This window comes from Pogona vitticeps, chromosome 1 (genome assembly GCF_051106095.1).
Source record: "Pogona vitticeps strain Pit_001003342236 chromosome 1, PviZW2.1, whole genome shotgun sequence".
Lineage (NCBI taxonomy): Eukaryota > Metazoa > Chordata > Lepidosauria > Squamata > Agamidae > Pogona > Pogona vitticeps.
The window spans coordinates 168,201,074-168,222,565 of NC_135783.1; the positions used below are offsets into that span (position 1 = coordinate 168,201,074).

The 21,492-nt window shown below is 41.1% G+C and overlaps 2 protein-coding genes across 6 annotated transcripts in view; one reads left to right on the forward strand and one right to left on the reverse strand.

The window, feature by feature from the left end:
* Window positions 1–4,326: 4,326 nt before the first annotated feature.
* LOC140706048 (uncharacterized) lies at window positions 4,327–16,116 on the reverse strand. Of its 2 annotated transcripts, XM_078378497.1 has the most exons (5): window positions 14,188–16,116; window positions 11,600–11,695; window positions 5,555–5,664; window positions 4,809–4,826; window positions 4,327–4,373 (listed from the first exon to the last, which is right to left on the reverse strand). In XM_078378497.1, the coding sequence occupies exons 1-5, from the start codon at window positions 14,444–14,446 to the stop codon at window positions 4,350–4,352; spliced, it is 507 nt and encodes a 168-aa protein (XP_078234623.1). In that variant the 5' UTR covers window positions 14,447–16,116; the 3' UTR covers window positions 4,327–4,349. The 2 variants fall into 2 exon arrangements, with proteins under 2 accessions (XP_078234623.1, XP_078234626.1); XM_078378500.1 differs by lacking the exon at window positions 4,809–4,826.
* Window positions 13,756–21,492, forward strand: part of POFUT2 (protein O-fucosyltransferase 2) — a 94,152-nt gene continuing 86,415 nt past the window's right edge. For all 4 annotated transcript variants that reach the window (XR_013537713.1, XR_012085646.2, XM_020809203.3 and 1 more), the window contains exons 1-4: window positions 13,756–13,996; window positions 16,204–16,454; window positions 17,400–17,544; window positions 20,147–20,254. Coding sequence is in view for 2 of the 4 variants with exons in the window: in XM_020809203.3 (XP_020664862.1) it covers window positions 13,842–13,996; window positions 16,204–16,454; window positions 17,400–17,544; window positions 20,147–20,254 (659 nt within the window). In the remaining 2 variants the exon portion in view is untranslated. The remainder of the gene's footprint in view (window positions 13,997–16,203; window positions 16,455–17,399; window positions 17,545–20,146; window positions 20,255–21,492) is intronic.

Here is a 21,492-nt window from a genome sequence, read left to right on the forward strand (position 1 = left end):
TAGGAGCTATGCAGACTGCTGCTCAAGTGTCAAACACAAACTGCAGACTTGCTACATTTAGAATCCAGTTCATTCTGACAGGTTCAGTCATAAAACTTGAGCAATTATGTAGAGTGGCATGTGTGACATCCAAATCTCCCTAAGGAGAGTATGGCGTTCGGTCAGGGAGTCTCTTAGGCTCCAGATCTATCACTTTGTACTGAGTTAAGTCCTCAAGCCTCAGCAGTGCATAGCATATGTGCCGTAGACAAGCCTGACCTTTGAAAAGCACTTCACTTTAATCAGTACTTGCAAGTACTTGAACATGGACTTTGTGATTCCTCAGAACACACAACAGCTCAGTTAAATACAGTGGTGCCTCGCTTAACAATTACCTCACTAAATGACGAATCCGGTTTACGATGAATTTTTTGCAATCGCTATTGTGATCGCAAAACAATGTTCCTATGCGTAAAATTTGCTTAACGATGATCGGTTCCCTGCTTCAGGAACCGATGTTTCACTAGACGACAATTTTAAAACAGCTGATTGGCAGCTCTAAAATGGCCGCCCGCTGTGCAAAATGGCTCCCCGCTGTGCTTAGGACGGAGTCCTCGCTTTATAGGCACCAGAAAATGGCTGCCCTATGGAGGATCTTCGCAAAACGAGCAGGTATTTCACCCATTGGAATGCATTGAACCGGTTTTCAATGCATTTCAATGGGTTTTTTAATTTTGCTTGACAGTGATTTGAATGGAACAAATTATCCTTGTCAAGTGAGGCACCACTGTAGTAGTACTCTGTAGTAGCCAGTTAGTAGCCTTTCCACTCCTCTGGATTTAGCCAAACCTTGCTGGTCCAAGAGGCTAGTCCTCAATGAGGATTTTTATAATTATTTTTTATTAAGAAAATAAAGATTCATAGAAACAGTTTGTTTGCATAAGCTGTAGCATAATAACTTGTTCAAAGGTTACAATAGTTAAATAAAGCAGTTATTTCTTATTAAAAATAGGAAACACTAAGATCTAAACTGTGGTGGGCTAATCCCACCCCTCCTTCTCCTTACCATTCTACATTCTGTAAACATCCAGCTACATAATGAAATCCATCATCCATTCCTCTCAGCTTGGTATAAGCTAAAAGAGAGCTCTCAACATGACCTGAAGGTGAATTTCTACAAATAGGCTGAAGACACAGTTATTCTCAGAACAGAATATTCACCTGACAAAACCTATCCAGAAAAACCTCATTTCAGAGCAGTATACTTTTTCCCAGGCTTCTCCTGTTTGCTGATTCCTAACAGCACAACAGAGGGATGAAAGTTTAGTCCGACCCCAGGGAATGACCGAACAGAGAAAGTGAACAGGAGTTTAACAAGGGAGTTCAGCAGGGGAATAATTCCCCCTAATTTAGTTTCTGTATACAGTCATGTGAAAAAGAATGTATACCCTCTTTAAATTCTATGGTTTTAAGTATCAGGACATAATAAAAGTCATCTGGTCCTTAGGAGGTCTGAAAATTAGATAAATACAACCTCAGATTAACAACAACATATGACATATTACACCTGCTTCTGCTTGGTCATCTTCCAAAAGACAGTTTATACTCCTCCAGGTAAATGTGAAGTACAAAAGGAGGGGATAGAATTGCAGCTTGAGATTGAGAAACAAACAGTTAAGGAGTACCTTATTATAAATTAGTTAAGATCCCCAGAGTAGGATGAGCTGCATCCAAGGATATTGAAGGAACTGGCTGAAGAGGTTGCAGAACCACTGTCTATTATTTTCTTGAAATCAGAGGATGGGTGAAGTACCAGATGACTGGAAGACAGCTAATGTCCCAATCTTCAAAAATGGCAAAAAGGTGGAACTGGGGAACTACAGACTGGTAAACCTGATATCAATCTCAGGGAAAATTTTGGAGCAGTCACTCTGCAAGCACCTTGGAAACAATGCAGTAATAACTAGAAGCCAACATGGATTTGTCAAATCCTGCCAGATTAATCTCATTTTTATTATTAATCTCATTATTATGTGGATGGTGGGAATAACATACAGTATATTGACTTCAGCAAAACTCCATGAAATTTTGATTAGCAAGCTAGTTGTGGGCTGGATAGAACAAGTGTCGGGGATACACAGTTGGTTACAGAACTGTACTCAGAGAGTATTTACTTACAAATGGCTCATTCTCAAACTGGGACAAGGTAACAAATTGAGTATCCCAAAACTCAGTTGTGGGCCCAGTGCTCCTCAACATTTTAATTTGTTTAAATTATTTTTAATTAATAAAAAAGAAAGTTACAAATAACAATTAAAACTAAAATGCAAACTCAGTAGTGACTACACACAATAAACATTTCCCACTTGTGCCACTTTCACTCTTGGGACTAGGTGACCAATAATATCAATTGGTACCACTTTTCACCTCATTCCTCTCCAAAAATCCATTGATTCTTCTGCTGGCATACAGCCTTTCCCCTTCAAAAACACATATTCTAAGTATAAATTCCATACATCTTTGAAATTGTTAGACAGTGGAACCTCTTCTTACGAACTTAATCCCTCCCAGAATATATTTGTTAGTTGAAACGTTCGTAAGTAGAAGTAAAATTTCCCATAGGAATGCACTGAAAAATGATAAATCCATTCCGGCTATTTTTGGTTCTTATGTACGCCGTTCGTACATTGAAGCATTAGTTCCCATAGGAACTAATCCGTACTCTACCACTGGGGAGGGGGATATTTCTTCTTTTGACCTAAGATGAATTTAGGTCAAAAAAGGGCAGGAAAGGGGGGGGGAACACCCTTTAAACAGAACCAACCCAAGCAGCTTTTAGGTTAAAAAAAAACAGCAGGAAAGGAGGGAGGGAGGGAGGGAGGGAGGGAACAATGGGGAAAAGAGGAAAGAAAGAAAGAAGGTAATCACTGGGGCACACAGACCCCTCAGACAAAGCTTTGTGCTTTTAAGCACAAAAAGAGGGAAGACAGAGAGAGAGAAGACAAGGGGGAAAAGTTTGGAGTCTAAAACACATTTTAAACCCACACATTTTAACAACAACATTTTAAAACCCAGCAACTTTTAAACAAAACACATTTTAAAACAAAACAAGCAACTTTTAAACCTACCCACCAACACCTTATAAAACAAAAGAGAAGCCACTTAGCTTTCGGTGTCTTCTGGAGGACATCATGGTGACTTCTGGCTGGAGGATGGTGAGATGGTCACTGCGAGGTAGAGATCCCCCTCCTCTGGGTCATCTTCTCCAGGGGTTCCCTGTTGCTGTCTCTTGGCTGCAGGCTCCATCCAGGTGAAAAATCTGTCTAATTTTGTCTGTTTCATCCTGCGCTACAGAATCTTTTGAAGTGGCTGACCACGTTGTCATTCCCATGTCCATAACTCTTCCTGTTACAGTCCTGTTTGGGTGGTGCCTCTCAAATAACTCCTGGCACTTGGTCCAGTTCTTGCAGATGGATCTTATCTCTGCACTGCTAACCTGCAGTGCCTCTTCCTCTTCCTTAGTGGGAAGCTCCTCCACAAAAGCCTTGTGCTGCTTGGTTTGCAGTTCTGCAAGTTCTTCTGTGGTCAACTCCTCTTTGTGGTCTTCAACCAGCTCCTCTACATCCTCCTCGTCGACATCCAGACCCATGCCTTCACCCATGGAGACAATATCCCTCACCACCAGTTCATCAGTCACCTCAGTGCCACCGTCTGTGACACATTCTGGCCACAGTTTCTTCCAAGCCGAGTTCAAGGTCCTAGTTGTGACATCTTGCCAGGCCTTGTCGATGAGTCTGATGCTGTGGAGGACATTGAAATGTGTCTTTCAGAACTCTTTCAGGTTCAAGGACGTCTCCTTGATGATACTGAAGCACTTTGTGTACAGCTTCTTGAAGTTGCTGAACTTGCAGCTTCCCCATGCCTTGTAAGGCAGTGGATGTCACTTCTCTTTTAGAACTTTTGAAACCATTCCCTGCTGGCTCTGAATTCTTCTTGTGGCGCACTTCCGGAGGGGTTTCTTTCCATTAAATCACTGTGCAGCTTCTTCGCTTTTTCACAGATCAAGGCTTCACTGATGCCCCTTCCAGCTGTTTCTCATTGATCCAGACCAGTAAAAGTTTTTCCACTTCTTCCATCAGGGGTGGCCTTTTCTTTGATAGGGTTGTGACTCCTTTTGCCACATCAATGTGTTTCAAGGCATCTTTCTTCTTTAATACGGTGCTGATGGTTGACCTTGCCATCTTGTATTCAGCAGCCAGTTCAGACAAACGCATGCCAGTTTCATGCTTTTTGATTATGTCCTTTCTTGTTTCAGTGGAGATGATATTTTTTGCCTTTGCTCTGTTCTTTCTTTGGAGCCTATGTACTGTTCAGCACACCACAGTATACAAACCCTAAAAGGCACAGAATCCAGCAACCATTATTCAAGCACAGACCCCCTCATCACAAAAAGAGAGCATAGAGAGAGTGGGGGGGGGGGGAGAGAGAGACTTGGGTCTAAACTGCATTTTACAGCCTGCTTGCATCAACAATCAGCAACCATTATTCCAGCACAGAACTCCTCATCACAAAAAGAGAGCATAGAGGGAGGGTAGAGACTTGAGTCTGAACTCCATTTTAAAGCCTGACAGCCTGCATCTACAACCACCACAGCGCCTCACAGAATATTTTCTGATTTTTAAACAGACTTTAGAGCCACAATTTAATCACACACATTTTAGAACTAAAATCTACACTGCAAGACCCATCAGAGCACAGAAACATAACCCCCACCTAGCCCTACCCCCCACCAAACTGCAAAAAAACCCTGTACAGTACAGTGTACTCACCCAGAACATGCAGTCTCTCTGTTTTAAAAAAGAAAGTCAAAAAATCCAAAATTAAAAAATGTCCAATAAATGGGGAACAAACTTCTCCTGAGGGAGCAACGGCTCTGACAGGGGCAACCAATCTTCTTCAAACGGGTTACTTGACTTCAAAGCCTATGGACCAGCCTGAACTCGCAAGGGTTCTCCGGGTTCGATGTCATCAGGATCAGGTATCAATAACGGGGTGGTTTCTTCATCCCCTGTATATCCCCAGGGAACATATCTCTCATCACCCGGGGACTCCCAGGGTCCAGGTAGCACCCCATCCTTCTCAGTTCTTCCATATGCCATGCTTTCTTCTCCTCCCTTTCTCTTTCTATTCTCTCCTTTTCTTCCCTCAACTTACGTCTCCACTCTCGGGTCTCGATTTCTCCCCAGTATGATGGACGTGGGGTCATTCCCCTCTTTCTCCTCTCCTCAGCCTCTTTCTTAGGTACCCGGACCCGCTCCCAGTTACCAGTCCACGGGTCCTGCATTGACACCCATTACCATCCACCCGGGATTACATCTCTCAGGCCACTGACCAACTCCCCAGCTGCTGCCTCCTCTGGCTCTCTCCTCCCTCCTTCCTTTCCCGCCCAAACCGGAGTTGTCTGGGTTGCCACTGATAACCCTTTCATGCCCAGTTCTAAGTCAGTAGTATCCACAGCCTGGTGTACCAATCTGGGTGGAAAAGGTGGAGGAGCCATTTGTGTGCCTACATTCACCTTGGGGTGGGACGGCACTCCCACAAACACTTCTTGACCTGAGGTTCGGGCTCCATATACCCCCCCTCCAAGAGTGCCATCCGCTCCTCCTCGCTGCGCACCCACGGACCCTGCCAAGAAAAACAGTCGACATTAGTATGCTCTTTACCCTTCACTCTGAAGGAGAACGGTTGTAATGCTAAATACCATCGGGTTAAGCGAGGGTTAGTCTCTTTCATACGTACTAACCACTGCAGCGGCGCATGGTCAGTGACCAGGTCAAAGGGAGCTCCTTGCAAATAATACCTAAGACTATGGGTAGCCCATTTAATAGCAAGGGCTTCTTTTTCAATAACCGAATATTTCTGTTCCCTGGGAGACAATTTACGACTTAAATACAATACCGGGTACTCAACCCCCTCCTTAACTTGAGATAAAACCACCCCGATTCCTCTGTCTGAAGCATCTGTAAATAAGGTAAATGGTATATTAAAATTGGGGGCAAACCGAATTGGTAATTCACAGATGACATCTTTTAAGGTTTGGAACGCCTCCTCTTGCTGATGCCCCCATATGACTTTTACAGGTGCCTTCTTTTTTCAATTCCTTCTTGTTTAATTCTTAATTATTTAATAGAATACATTTGGATTTTTCCCAATTCAGTTTTAAACCAGTTATTTCTTCAAATAAATTTAAATGTGTTCTAATTTTCTGCAATGTTTCCTTTGGATTTTTAATTATTAATAATATATAATCTCCAATCAAGTTGTTGTTGAATTATTTATCTAAGATGAGTGCCAAATCCTATCTGTTTAATCAAGATGTTTAATGCATCCCATTAAACTGAATCAAAGGCTTTGAAAATGTCTAAGGATACCAATCCTGCTTTACATTTTGGTTATTTTGCCAGATGCATTTAATTAAGTACTTTTCTCATTATGTCTGACATCTGTCAACCTTGCAAAAATCCGTTTTGGTCTTTCTCAATAAATTTCCCAATGAAAGTATTTAATCTTACTGCCAAAATTGCTGTGAATATTTTAGTATCTTGATTTATCAATAAAATCAGCCTACATGTTTATAGTTGTTTTTATCAGGTTTTAAAATTAGAACTATTAAAGATTCCTTCCAGGACTGGGGAATTTCTCCTCCATTTAATATAATATATAATTATATAAGTCCTTTAATTATGGGATAAGAATTTTTTTTGCTCAACATTTTTGTTAATGACTTAGATGAGGGAGTGTAGGGAACTTATCAGATCTGCAGGTGACACAAAATTGGGTGGAGTACCTAATACATTGGAATACAGTAATAAAATTCAAAACAAATATTGAGTACTGGGCTGAAAGCAACAGAATGAACTTTAACAGGGATAAGTGCAAAGTACTGCGCCTAGGGGGAAAGGGGGGGGGCAAATGCAGTTACAAGATGGTAGAGACTTGGCTCAGTAATATTATGAGTCAGAAGGATGTTGTAATTGTTCTAAAGCTGAATAAGAGCCAACAGTGTGGTGTAGCTGCAAAAAGGCAAATGCTATTTTAGGATGCATTAACAGTACAGTCTTAAAATCTCATGAGGTACTAATTCCTCTCTAATCAGCACTGGATAGTATCTACACTTTTAGAAGGATGCCAACAAACTGGAGCAAGTTGAGAAGAGGGAAACAAGGATGATCAAGGGACTGGAAAAACTGAAATAACTCGATGTGTTCAGATAAGATAGCACTTTTCAAATACTTGAAAGGTAGTCATACAGAGAGGTAGAAACTTAATCATCGCAGAGTGCAAGGCACATAACAGTGGGCTCATGTTACAGGAAATCAGATTTTGGCTGACTATCAGGAAAAATGTCTTAAATATTAGAGGGCTAAACCGCAGAAGCCTGTGCTGCAGGGTCAGAAGACCAAGCAGTCGTAAGATCGAATCCACGCGACGGAGTGAGCGCCCGTTGCTTGTCCCAGCTCCCGCCAACCTAGCGGTTCGAAAGCATGCAAATGCGAGTAGATAAATAGGTACCATCTCAGTGGGGAGGTAAACAGCGTTCCGTGTCTAAATCACACTGGCCATGTGACCACGGAAAGATTGTCTTCGGACAAACGCTGGCTCTATGGCTTGAAGAGCGGGATGAGCACCGCCCCCTAGAGTTGGACACGACTGGACAAAAAAAAAAATTGTCAAGGGGAACCTTTACCTTTACCTTTCAACAATGGAACCAATTGCCTTGGGAGATGGTAAGTGCTCCAACATTCAAGAGAAAATTGGACAGATCTGTCAGATCTGCTTTGACTTGTGTTTCTGCATTGAGCAGCAGGTTGGAGTTGATGGCCTTATGGGCCCTTCCAACTCTATTGTTCTACCATTCTATGAAACCCATAATAAAAATCTTTAAACACAAAAAGGGAGAAACAAAACAAATATAAAATAAAACAAAACCAGGATGAACCTCTGTCTTTCCAGAGCCCCTTACTGCAGCATGAGAAGTTTCAGAAGGTACTATCCCACTTTCCAGATTTAACTTACCAATTTTTGCCAGCCTTGTGGTCATTGTCCTTTTCTGAAACTCACATGCTGAGAACCTGGGCGGCTCATCTCTGTTGCCGTCTCTGTTGTCACCTACTATGGTCTGTGCCCAAGTGGAAATTTTAAAGATACAGTGGTGCCCCGCATAGCGAGGTTAATCCATTCCGGATTAACCCTCGCTATGGCAAAACATAGCTGTACGGAACGGAAAAACCCATTGGGCCCCAAACTCACCGTTCAGCGAAGTTCCTCCATAGCGCAGGCATTTTCGCGCCCTCGGTAAGCGAGGGCAGGGCGCAAAAATGCGCGCGGCCATTTTGGTTGTTCCGGCGGCCATTTTGGAACCGCTGATCAGCTGTTCCCCTGACATCGCTATGCGATTTTTGCCCATAGGGGCCATCGGTATGCTACTGCATTAGCGATCGCAAAATCTGCATCGGTATGCAGATTCGTCGTTAAACGGTGCGCTCGTTATGCGAGGCACCACTGTAGATGCAAAATGCAAGATGGTCATTAAATTTATTGAAAGAAAAGAAAACAGACAACAGAGGGTTAGAACAAGCAAAAGAAAAAGATAAAATACATGTGGGTTCACAAGTCAATTTTATCCCCTCACATCGTAATTGCCTCCCAGCCATCACATCAGAACGTTTTCTCCAATCTAGAGAATAAGTGGTCCCTAAATTAAATAGGTGAAATTAAACAGCTACTTGTGTGAGACAGACAAGAAAAGGGTGAGATCTTTGAAGTCCTCTAAATTTTTTGAAGCCAGTTTACATTTTTAGGTGTTTTTTCTGTTTACTCATGTCAAAAGTTCAGTCTCTTAGTTCCTTATCTTAACAGAATGGAACATCTGTTTTTGGCTAATGATCCAAAAGATCCATTCTAATTTTTTTCCTTCACTTAAGAATGTGAAACTTCTATAGAGTTATAATGATATTATAAGGTAGGGAAACACTTTTTACCATAACATGGTATGACTAATGTTTTAATACAGTAATAATGGTAATTTAAGTTAAATGTTTTCAGTGCTGATAGCAATGAACTATTTTGCCAATCTCTAACTTCAATTAATGAATTTTACCATATAATCGTCCAAGTTGTACTATTTTAATTGCATAATCACGACTCTAAAATGCACTAAAGAGTCTCAGTCAGACTTCAGGCTCTCAAAAGATGGCAGGATTGAATGGCTGAACTGCAGTATTGGTGAATTACAGTTGTAATAAAAAGGTTGTAATAAAAGGTGATAATCTTTTTATTATCTGTTCCAGGTACAGAAACAGCATTGGTCGCCCTGTTGGATGACCTACTGAGGGAGGCTGACAGGGGTAAAACATTTCTGTTGTTCCTCCTCGACATCTCAGCCACCTTTGATACCGTTGACCACGGTATCCTCCTGAGGAGGCTCTCCAAGCTGGGAATTGGTGGCCTGGCATTTGCCTGGCTCCGATCCTTCTTGGAGGACCGTCCTCAGAGAGTACAGCTTCGGGAGAGGGTTTCGGCCCCGTGGAGCCTCAATTGTGGGGTCCCGCAGGGCTCGATTATCTCCCAAATCTGTTTAATATCTATATGAGGCTGCTGGGTGGGGTTGCCAGGGGGTGTGGGGCATCGTGCCATCAGTATGCTGATGTCATCAGCTCTACATCTCCTTTTCTCCAACCACAGTGGATGCTGTTCTGTCCCTTTAGCCCTGCTTGGAGACTGTACTGCAATGGAGGCAGGAAAATGGGCTGAGGCTGAACCTGGAGAAGACAAAGGTCCTGAGGGTGGGTGGCCCCACCATCAGTGGTTTGGGAAACTCCCTCTTATTGGGGTGGGGTTGACTCTCACTGCAAAGAGTGAGATTCGCAGCTTGGGGATCCATCTGGACCTGGTGCTACCATGGAAACCCAGGTGGCGTCAGTGGTCCGCTCCGCCTATTTCCATCTCTGGAGGATTGCCCAGCTGCATCCCTATCTTGATATTGGGCAGCTCACCACTTTGGTCCATGCACTTGTAATATTGAGATTAGACCACTGTAGTGTGCTCTACGTGGGGCTACCTTTGAGATTGATGCAGAAGCTTCAAATGGTGCAGAATGTGGCGGCCAGACTTCTCAGTGGGGTGAGAAAACATCAATATATCTCTCCCACCCTGGCTGCATTACATTGGCTGCCCGTTCATTTCCATGTTGATTTCAAAGTCTTAATGATTGCATATAAAGCCCTAAACGGTTTAGGACCTCGATATATGGTGGAATGCCTCCTTCCACCTAGATTTACCCGTATCATTCGATCTAGCCAAGAGGTGCGACTGAGGGAGGCCCGGAAAGAAAAAAAAAAAAGAAATCAGGCCTTCACGTCAGTGGCTCCTTGTCTTTGGAATAATCTCCCCTCCGAGATTCGTCTGGCCCCTTCACTAAGTACTTTCAAAAGCCAACTTAAAACCTGGCTATTTAGGCAGGCCTTCCCCCCAGGCACCACTTGATCTATTTTTTTTCTTTTTCTCCCATCTTGAATTATTTATTGTTGTACATTGTTGTTATATTTTAATTGTTTTATTCCACTTCTTGTGAGCCGCCCAGAGTAGTCAAAGACTAGATGGGCGGGATATAAGCATACTGTAATAAATAAATAAATAAATAAATAAATAAATAAATAAATAAATAAATAAATAAATAATGAAAGAAGAGGAGAAAGAACTGAAGGAACAAAATCAAGGATGAAAGGGTTAAAACAGAGATCTGCCTAGTGGAAGAGGGGAAGGAAAAGGAGGAGGAGTTAGAGATTAGCGTGTAGGAGGAGGAGATAAAAGGAGCAACAGACAAACAGGCTTTTTGGATTCCTGCAGGGATAAGAAAGAAGACAAAAGCCGAGATAATGTGAATGATTTATTAAAGGACTTTCCTAACCTTAAAGTGGAACGATTGTTACCTGACCCGCTGCTTAAAGGAGAGAAGGTGTCGATTACCAAAACTTCAGAATAGACGGTGGTCCTCTTCCCGAGAGGACAGTGTCACTGGAAGAAGGTGGTGCGCCCCAGTCCTACTCACAACAAACCACCTCTAGAGGGGGATTGGGCACACCACCCGTGTTGTGGCACAATATGTGCGGTCAGGAGTGCCCCACTGAGGAATCCTACCGACAAAGAACGCTTTGGTCCGGCTCCCCAATATTAAGAAACAGTACCCATTATGGAGAACAGATCAGAGTTAGAAGGACAGTTGCAAGATTTGAATTACAGTGGTGCCTCACATTACGAGAGCTCCATTTTATGACGAAATTGTTTTACGTTGAAGGTTTTGCAATCGCTAAAGCGATTGCAAAACGATGTTTTCTATGGGGAAATTTCGCTTTGCGATGATCGGTTCCCTGCTTCAGGAACCGATTCCCGCAAAGCGATGATTTTTCAAAATGGCCACTGAGTAAAAAACATGGCTCCCCGCTCTTTTCTGGGATGGATTCCTCGCTGCACAGGCAGCGAAAATGGCCACGCTATGGAGAATCTTCCCTGGACGGTGACTTTAAAGCCCCTGTTGCCAGGGTTCTTCATTCATACCCACCTTTCTCATTAGCTTTCTTTTTATTTGCCTCTACCGCCGTCCTTCCAGTCTGGGGAGGGGATGGAAAGAGATTCTCCTCCTCTTCTGTTGCCCTCCCTGGAAAATAAGGGAAGTATGAAGACCCGCTGTCGCCCTTTTCTTTCTTTTTAATCTTTATATGTATTGTTAGGCCAAATGTGGGGAGGTTTCCTATGGCATTCAGAACTGCAAACTCTGTTCTAGCCAACCCGTATATAAAAAAACATGTTTCTAGGAGCATTAATAGTCCCTGCTAAACCCTTTCCCTGTTTTCTGTTTGCAGAGTGTGAAAAATAACCTTCAAAGCATTTTATTTACTGAAAACATTTTGGAATTCTCTTCCTGTCTATTTTCTGTTGGTGGCTGCCTCTTCTCTGTAGTAAATGTTTCTGTAGTGAGAGGCAGTATAGTGTAATGCTTTGATGGTTTGACTGGGATTTGGGGGAAGATTCCTGCCCAATTCATGGAAATAGTTAGATGAATTTAAGCCAGTTGCTCTCAACCTGATGTAGTCCAAAAATTTACTGTGAAGCTATAGTGGGTGCCTTGAGCATATTAGATGAAGATTGGATTTATAACCAATGTTGTACTGATTAAATGACCCCTTGTCTGCACAGTATCCCATGACAACATTGCTTGTGAGAATGAGTATTACATTACCAACTCAGAGCCTTTTATTTTATTTTAAGGGAATTATTATTGGCAGTCTTCAACAAAGTGAACCCTGTATGGGGGAGGGGGCCAAAGAGGCATTGATTCTTGGTGTGAGAATAAGGGTTTTATGAGCTTGTGTTTATTTTCATTTGTGAAATGCTAAATCATCCATTGATTTATTTATTTTTATTAGTTAAATTAATCGTGTTTTAATGCATTTCTATGGGCTTTTTAATTTCGCATTACTTTCTACAGCGATTTTGCCGTAATGCGAGGCACCAGTGTATGTCTGTCCTACTGAAGTCATTGTTGATACCCCTGAACCCAAGTTCAATAAATCTGTTAATGGTGTGAATGCATTATTTTCCCACATGAAATTTGGAACTGTCAGGAAATTTAAAGGAACCCAATCACAATGACCCCAAGGACCCCCCCTCCCAAGTAAAAAATCAGTCTCCACCGTAAGTTTTTTGAAGGGGAAACTTCTATTGACTGTAGCTCTACAACAAAAAGCCACATGGCACCTTTAAAATTAAAAATGTTTACTTGGCACAAGCCTTGCCTTTGGAAAGTTTTCAGATATTTCAGCGGGTCCAAAATTCTGCACTCAGATTGTTAACTGGGACTGCTTATAAGGGAGCTCCTCTGTTACAGCAGCTCCACTGACTGCCCATCTGTTTCCAGGCTCAATTGAATGTGCTGGTTTTAACCTATGAAGGCCTAATCGAAGAGATCGAATGTCCCTCTATGAGCCTACCAAGGCATTAAGATAATTGGGGGAGTCCTTTTCTGTCCCACCATCCTCACTTGGTGAGGACATGAGAAGGCCTCTGATGTTGCCCCTAGACTTTGGAACTCCCTCCCATGGGAAGCTAGGCTGAACTCATCTTTGCTGTTCCTCCAAAAGCGGGAAAAGACCTTTCTCTTCAGGTGGGCTTTTCCTTAAAGTCTTGAGAGGGTACTTTAAAATGGATTATTGTGCTCTGTTGCTTTTAAGTATTTAGTATTGTTTTTAGTATTGAAGTGTTTACCGTTTTCAATACAATGCTTGTTTATTTTTGAAATATTTGTATACTCACCATTTTTAGCTTTTTAAAATTGTCTTTATAATTATGCAAGCTGCCTTTGGTCATTTTAAAGAGAAAGGCAGGATGAAAATATTTTAAATAAATATATAAATAAAATAGTCCGGTTCTTCAGATGCACAGAGTGCTATACTAAATTATACTGTGGCTAAACGCATTCTACAAACGAAAGCTAAACATACAAGGCAAGCTAGCATTAGAAGGTTCTAGACCGGAAAAAAACTACGATTGGCCTAGTATTTCGAAAGCCCTGTAAGTCCCAAGTTCCACTTTTTATTTTTGCAACAGCCGCTCAGAGTCCCCTCGTACTGTACAGGAGCTGCTCCTTTTACTGACAGTCAAGGGGAGAGCTACGTTGCGCCTCGCCAGCTCCCCGCCCCCTCGTCTCCCCCGCCCTTCCTTCCCTTCCCGTCGGTCTTGGCCTTGAAGAAAGCAGCGCACACTAGACCCTCCCCCGCTCCCGTTTCTTCACGCAGAGACCGCAGATGGCGTCCGGTCCGGCAGGAAGAAGTTTCCCTCTCCTGTCTTCGCTCCTCGTCCTCTTTGGGCTGTCCGCTGGCCAGCCACCCTTTGAGGCCTTCAAGGCGGGACACAGCGCCTCCTCCCTGCCCGCCGCTGCTTCCGTAGCGCCTCTGAGACGGTAAGAGACGGGAATGTAGGTGAGCTAAAGGCCTCCAGGCAGCCTAGGCATCTTTCCCGCTTTCTTCCCGCGGATGGTCTTGGACAGGCCAACTCCGCCTTGACCGTATTTCCCTTCATTGAGTGTTTATGTTTTCAGGGACCTTTCCTTAATCGCTAACTCTGTTGCCAGGGTTCTTCTTTCATACCCACCTTTCTCATTAGCTTTCTTTTTATTTGCCTCTACCGCCGTCCTTCCAGTCTGGGGAGGGGATGGAAAGAGATTCTCCTCCTCTTCTGTTGCCCTCCCTGGAAAATAAGGGAAGTATGAAGACCCGCTGTCGCCCTTTTCTTTCTTTTTAATCTTTATATGTATTGTTAGGCCAAATGTGGGGAGGTTTCCTATGGCATTCAGAACTGCAAACTCTGTTCTAGCCAACCCGTATATAAAAAAACATGTTTCTAGGAGCATTAATAGTCCCTGCTAAACCCTTTCCCTGTTTTCTGTTTGCAGAGTGTGAAAAATAACCTTCAAAGCATTTTATTTACTGAAAACATTTTGGAATTCTCTTCCTGTCTATTTTCTGTTGGTGGCTGCCTCTTCTCTGTAGTAAATGTTTCTGTAGTGAGAGGCAGTATAGTGTAATGCTTTGATGGTTTGACTGGGATTTGGGGGAAGATTCCTGCCCAATTCATGGAAATAGTTAGATGAATTTAAGCCAGTTGCTCTCAACCTGATGTAGTCCAAAAATTTACTGTGAAGCTATAGTGGGTGCCTTGAGCATATTAGATGAAGGTTGGATTTATAACCAATGTTGTACTGATTAAATGACCCCTTGTCTGCACAGTATCCCATGACAACATTGCTTGTGAGAATGAGTATTACATTACCAACTCAGAGCCTTTTATTTTATTTTAAGGGAATTATTATTGGCAGTCTTCAACAAAGTGAACCCTGCAATGCCAAATAGGCATTGATTCTTGGTGTGAGAATAGGGGTTTTATGAGCTTGTGCTTATTTTCATTTGTGAAATGCTAAATCATCCATTGTTTTATTTATTTTTATTAGTTAAATTAATCGTGTTTTAATGCATTTTTATGGGCTTTTTAATTTCGCATTACTTTCTACAGCGATTTTGCCGTAATGCGAGGCACCACTGTATGTCTGTCCTACTGAAGTCATTGTTGATACAACCCGTATATAAAAAAACATGTTTCTAGGAGCATTAATAGTCCCTGCTAAACCCTTTCCCTGTTTTCTGTTTGCAGAGTGTGAAAAATAACCTTCAAAGCATTTTATTTACTGAAAACATTTTGGAATTCTCTTCCTGTCTATTTTCTGTTGGTGGCTGCCTCTTCTCTGTAGTGAATGTTTCTGTAGTGAGAGGCAGTATAGTGTAATGCTTTGATGGTTTGACTGGGATTTGGGGGAAGATTCCTGCCCAATTCATGGAAATAGCAGTTTAACACTGTGCCACAGCATTCTGACAGATGGTTCAAGGTCGACACAGCCTTCCATCCTTCTGAGATTGGAAAAATGAGTACCCAGTTCTCTGGGTGGGCAATGTGTAGCCTGTATCAGCATCATCAATGTAGAACTCTCAGAGTGCTTTAAGCACTGTAGGGCGGTATATAAGCAGCACACTTTGTGTATGTGTGTGTAATGCAAAAACAGAAGAAAGGTAGATTAGTTCTTTTATTAGCGTTTAGGCTGGAATCATGTTGAACTCTGAATTCTCTAGACTATCTGAGATTCTTAATATACAAGTATGGTGGACACTTATGTAAGGAAGTTCTGGATATCTTGTAAGAACAAAGTCAGACCATTTGTATTACTTCTCTGTTGCACTAGTTGTTTGCCTGAACATAATTGTAAGATCAGTAGAAGCCAACTCGGATAGTATTTATTTATTTATTTATTTATTTATTTATTGGACTTATATACCGCCCCATAGCGCTACAAGCACTCTCCGGGCGGTTTACAATTTTTAATTATACAGGCTACACATTGCCCCCCCAGCAAGATTTGATGGAAAGTTTTCCTCAGAGTCTTGTAACTGAAGCAGTAGGAAATGATCTTCTTTCATCCCTTACTTAAATGGCTAAGTTCAACATTTTAAATACAGATACTTTGAAAACTTTAAAAAACAGAAATTTTGAGAAGATATTATAAGTTGTGACTAAAGCTTCTGTAGTGCTTTTCAGATAATGTTATTTTGTTATCTACAGGTACCTTTTGTACGATGTAAACCCACCAGAAGGTTTTAACCTCCGTAGAGATGTCTATATACGGATTGCCTCTCTTATAAAGACATTGTTGAAAAATGAAGCTTGGGTACTGGTTCTCCCTCCTTGGGGGCGTCTTTATCACTGGCAAAGTCCTGACATTCATCAGATCCGAATTCCTTGGTCAGAATTTTTTGATGTTCCAGGCCTCAGTAAGAATATACCTGTTATTGAGTATGAACAGTTCATTGCAGGTAAATTATACTACAAAATAATCTATAAATATGAATTTTAAATGAAATTTCACAAAAGATTTTCTGTGTGCAATGAGGCATATGTAGATAAAATGTGTCAGATGCAAAGTGGAAGAATTAAAGACTTACCTTTCTCATAATTTCCACATTCTTTTTAGAAAGTAGTTCTATATTTATTTAGCCTGCATTTCTTAGTAAATCAAAGGGCCAATTATTTTAGCAGCTATATGCTAGTTATTACAATGTTAAAAAATACTACTTAATGGTAACATAAAAATGTAGTTCTTATCAAAGTATTTCAAGTAACATGTAGCTGTCTTCTTAATTGCTTCCAGATTGTTTATATTTTTTGAAAAGGCAGTGGCCTTTCTCAGACACCAGTAACTCAAACTGTCTTTTTCCAATAATGACCTTTTTGGTTCATCTAAATATTTAGAAAATTCCTGTTTGATAAGTACAGTGGTGCCTCGCATAATGACGAATCCGCATAGCGATGCAGATTTTGCGATCCCAAAGCGATGTTCTGAATGGCAAAACATTGCATTGTGATGATCGGTAAGTGTTTCGCTTACTGATCTTCGCACCGTGATGTTTTTAAAACAGCTGATTGGCTGTTCCAAAATGGCCGCCGGGGAACAATGGCCACCCACAGCTTTTTCGCACGGTTTCCTCGCTTATTGGGGTGGCAAAAATGGCGGATGGATGGAAGATTTCTGCATAGTGGTGAGTTTCCCCCCATAGGAACACATTGAAGGGGTTGCAATGCGTTCCTATGGGTTTTTTTGTTTCAGATAGTGACGATTTCGGATAACGACCATTTATCCGGAACGGATTATTGTCGCTATGCGGGGCACCACTGTAGTTGAAAATTAGTGCAATCAGTTATAGTCCATTTGATACATACAGCATAAAATGAAATACTCATGTGCTTTTTTTGTTATTCAGAATCAGGTGGACCCTTTATTAATCAAGTGTATGTCTTGCAAAATTATGCTGAAGGATGGAAAGAGGGAACTTGGGAAGAAAAAATAGATGAGAGACCATGCATTGATCAACTCACGTATTCAACAGACAGTCAAAATTACTATAGGTAATCCTCCATAACTTTAGTTCTATTAAAATTTAAGTCTAAACTGCTCATGTACTTTTCAGCCCTATTTTCTTGGAGTCCATGGGTGAGTAGGAAAAAAATCTCAAATTTCAGAGTTTTGGGCCATGTTGGGGGACTACATGCATTGCCCATCTCTCTTTTATTTGCTATCTCACCATAGGTTCAACCCTTTGGTCAAATCTATTACAAAGAATCTAATGTTCTAACCTGACAATGCATAGTTTCTTCTCTTGATAAAAAAAGGTTGATGGGCACCTTATCTGTTGTAATTTAAATGTGCAATGAAAGCGTATTTGTTTTGCAGTTCTTTTGATGGGCAAAGTCCTGTTGTGTCTATGCAGATGTGCCAAGTGTTACCCCCAGCAACAATGAATTGTGCAATTCAGTTGTAAAGTTGGTTATATGTCTCCAGTGTAACCGGTTGTGCAATATCCCAACGGAAGTGCCTCATGAATAGCTCTTCTCCTTCAGCATTAACATAGCTACTGTGGGCATAAAGCTGAGTTTTGCCCACAGAGTTACGCAATAAGTATCTGTGCTAGCTGTTAGTAGCCTTTTTTTGTCAACCAGTTTTAAATGCTTTTTAAAATTGGGAATGTTAAATATTATTTCCAACAATATTTTATTGTAAAACAACTAGAGCTCTTTTTAGAGTTGAAAGGTGATACGGAATTTTTTAAGGAAGGCATGTAGATTATCTAAAAGGCACAGTTTACCAAACATACACTGTATAGTTATTGCAGGAAGAGAGCCCACATTTCCATAACAAGCCCTACACCACTTGGAGGGTATCCAATATATCATAGGACAATGTCAGGATTTAAAATAACATTAATAGCTTATAGAACTGGGCCAATAAAGAAAATGACATTTAGCAAGGAAAAATGTAAAATGCTGAGGCAAGAAAAATCAGAGGCATAAATATAGGATGCAGGAAAGCTGGTCTGGAAGTAGTACATGTGAAAAGGATTTAGAGGTTGTAGTAGATCACAAGCCAAACATGATTCAACGGTGTGATGCAACAGCAACCCCCCCTCCCAAATGCTATATGAAGGCACATCAGTGGAAGTATTCATGCACTGTTCTAATTGGGCAGGCTTCACCTAGAGTACCATGTCCAGTTCTGAGTGCCACAAGTTAAGAAGGATATCAAGAAGCCAGAATGTATCCAGAGGAGGACAACCAGAATAGTAAGAGGTTTGGAAACCAAGCCCTATGTGGAAAATATCAAGGGAACTTTGGAAAGAGAAGACTGAGAGGTAGTATGATAGCAATCTTCGGGTATTTGAAGGGCGCTACATGAAAGATGGAACAGGCTTGTTTTTTTGTGAGAATAGGACAAATAGTAATGATTTCAGGTTACAAGAAAGGAAATTTCGGTTAAATGTTGGGGAGAACTAACTAATAGAGTCATTCAACTATGGAATCAACAGATATTTAAGCAGCAGCTTAAATTTAAGCAGCCAGCTATCAGGGATACTTTAGCTTTGGATTTCCTGCACTGGCAGGGGGCTAGACTTTATTTATTTATTTATTTATTTATTTATTTATTTATTTATTTATTTATTTATTTATTTATTTATTTATTTATTTATTTATTTATTTATTTATTTATTTATTTATTTATACCCCGCCTATCTAGTCATTTCAACCACTCTAGGCGGCTTACAACATAAAGGATAACAAGTTCAAGAAAAATTTATAACAATTAATTAATTAAATGATTTTGCAAGATGGGAAAAATACAAAATAAATCAAATAAAGAGAAAAAAATAAAAAAGGAAAGAGGACAGGAATTAACTGGAAGGGGAGGCCTGCCTATACATCCACGTTTTAGTTGGTTCTTAAAAGTACCCACCGAGGGTGCAGTGCGAATCTCCGGAGGTAGGTTATTCCAGAGGTGAGGAGCCACCGCTGAGAAGGCCCGGTTTCTAGTTCTTTCCTTCCGGGCCTCCCTCGGCGTCAGGCTCCTCAGCCTCACCTCCTGGGTCGCGCAGGTGACACGGGTAGAACTAGTTGGGAGTAAACATTCCGCCAAGTATCGAGGTCCTAAACCATTTAGGGCTTTATATGTAAGCATTAAAACTTTGAAGTCAATGCGGAAACGGATGGGCAGCATGGCCAGAGTAGGAGAGATATGTTGGTATTTTCTCACTCCAGTCTGGCCGCCGCATTCTGCACCACTTGAAGTTTCCGCATCAGCTTCGAAGGAAGCCCCACGTAGAGTGTGTTACAGTAGTCTAATCTAGAAATTACGAGCGCATGTACTAAGGTAGTGATGCAATCCATGGGGTCCCTCTTAGCCCTGCAGTTCTATGAATCTGTGAAAACACTAGTACTCTGTTCAAGCATGCTTTATCCAATACACAAACAAGAGCAAATTTTCTAGGGTTCTTGTATAGAGCCTCCATGCAAGCGTGATCACTTTACATGTGAAGAAAGAAGAATGATTGTGGAAAGTCAAAGAAAAATGTTACTAGTTTGTTTTGTAAAAAACAGACATTTAATGCATTAACAGTCTTGTTGATTTGTATCAGTTTGCATACGCTAACCCTTTAATGGTTTTCATTTTACTTTGTAGAGGTTGGTTCTGGGGTTATGAAGAAACACGGGGCCTTAAGTTGACTTGTTTGTCTGTTCAAGGCTCGACCTCTGTCATAGCTCCTCTGCTTTTGAACATCTCTGCTCGGTGAGTCATGCTCTATTAATTTTTTACTTCGTTGCTTGCAAATTTGCTTTTGACAGAGAATAAATGAAATCTTAAGTCCTCTTTCTCACTGTAGCACTCACTAATATCAGATATTTCTATCTTAGTCCGAAGCACTTAACAATATCAAAAAGGGAGTCTGGAATTTGAGTCATGGCAACTGGACTTCCTTTTAGGTTGAATAGAAAAGAAGTCCAGGTGCCATGATTCAACTTCCAGATAACCTCACCTGGATGACTGACAGTCTTCACAGATGTATCAAAAAGGAGATGTGGAAACAGAATTGAAACTTATCAACCCTCTTGTTTTATCGTGAAAACATTTTATATTCTGCAGTGGAAGCAATTTCACTGTACAGTATTTGTTTGTTGGTCCCACTTCTAGTTTCAGACTATCTTAGTTGCAGAGGGTGTCATGAGAAAAAAGAGTTTTGACTGGTCTAAGAAACACCATTTCCTCCCAAAGCGTGTCATACTACTACAAAAATACTTGTCACGGTCTCTTAGAATAAGTAACTTTCTTATGATAGTAAACTAAAAAATACATCTATGAAGGATCTAAGGGGGTTGTGGGCAGTTATATGTTTTAACTTGCATCTCTTATTCTACCTGGCTAAGGCTGGTCAGAGTTGAAGTCCAGCGACATCTGGAGGGCCATGGGTAGCCTGTGCCATTGAAATAGGTGCTACTGAAATAAATGACTACGTTTTGGGTAGGATCTTGTGAAACATCACAGGATGCTCCCAATGGACAGGAGATGCAGTTTTTGCTGATAGGCCCTTGCTGACCTCTATTTTCTCATCCCAAAGCTATTCTGAAAGGTCAGTGAAATAGAGGAATTTATGCAATCACGTCTTCTCCCACTGTGGAGAGTCTCAAGTAGGCCTTACTCTCTTCCACAACTGGAAAAGACAATTCTGGATCCAAGATGTTGTATTTTAAGTTCATATGATTTAGAATTTTTTCACATTTACTTCTTATTGGAAATGTGTTCTTGAACAAAACTAACACTGTTCATTATTAGATTTATTTAGAAGTTCTGTTTTGTACCTTTGGATTGTAAATTATTTCAAAGTGGTTTAAAAAAAGACATAAAATATGTGTAATTCAGTAAGAGCATAGCTATTGTCTCAGTAAAAAGTGAAAGTACTGAGATTGAACAAACCAGCAGTAAACCAATTGCAGTTGAGTGCAATCTTAAAATAAAAGTCTGCAGAAATA

Bases quoted from the DNA above. Each gene is read 5' to 3' on its own strand.
- LOC140706048 (XM_078378497.1), bottom strand. From the start codon at position 14,446: ATGCTCCTAGAAACATGTTTTTTTATATACGGGTTGGCTAGAACAGAG. The intron at 11,696-14,187 runs GTGGGTATGAAA...CTTATTTTCCAG, and splicing joins AAAGAAAGCTAATGAGAAAG to GGAGGGCAACAGAAGAGGAG. The intron at 5,665-11,599 runs GTGGGTATGAAT...TTTTCTTGGCAG, and splicing joins AAAGAAAGCTAATGAGAAAG to GGTCCGTGGGTGCGCAGCGA.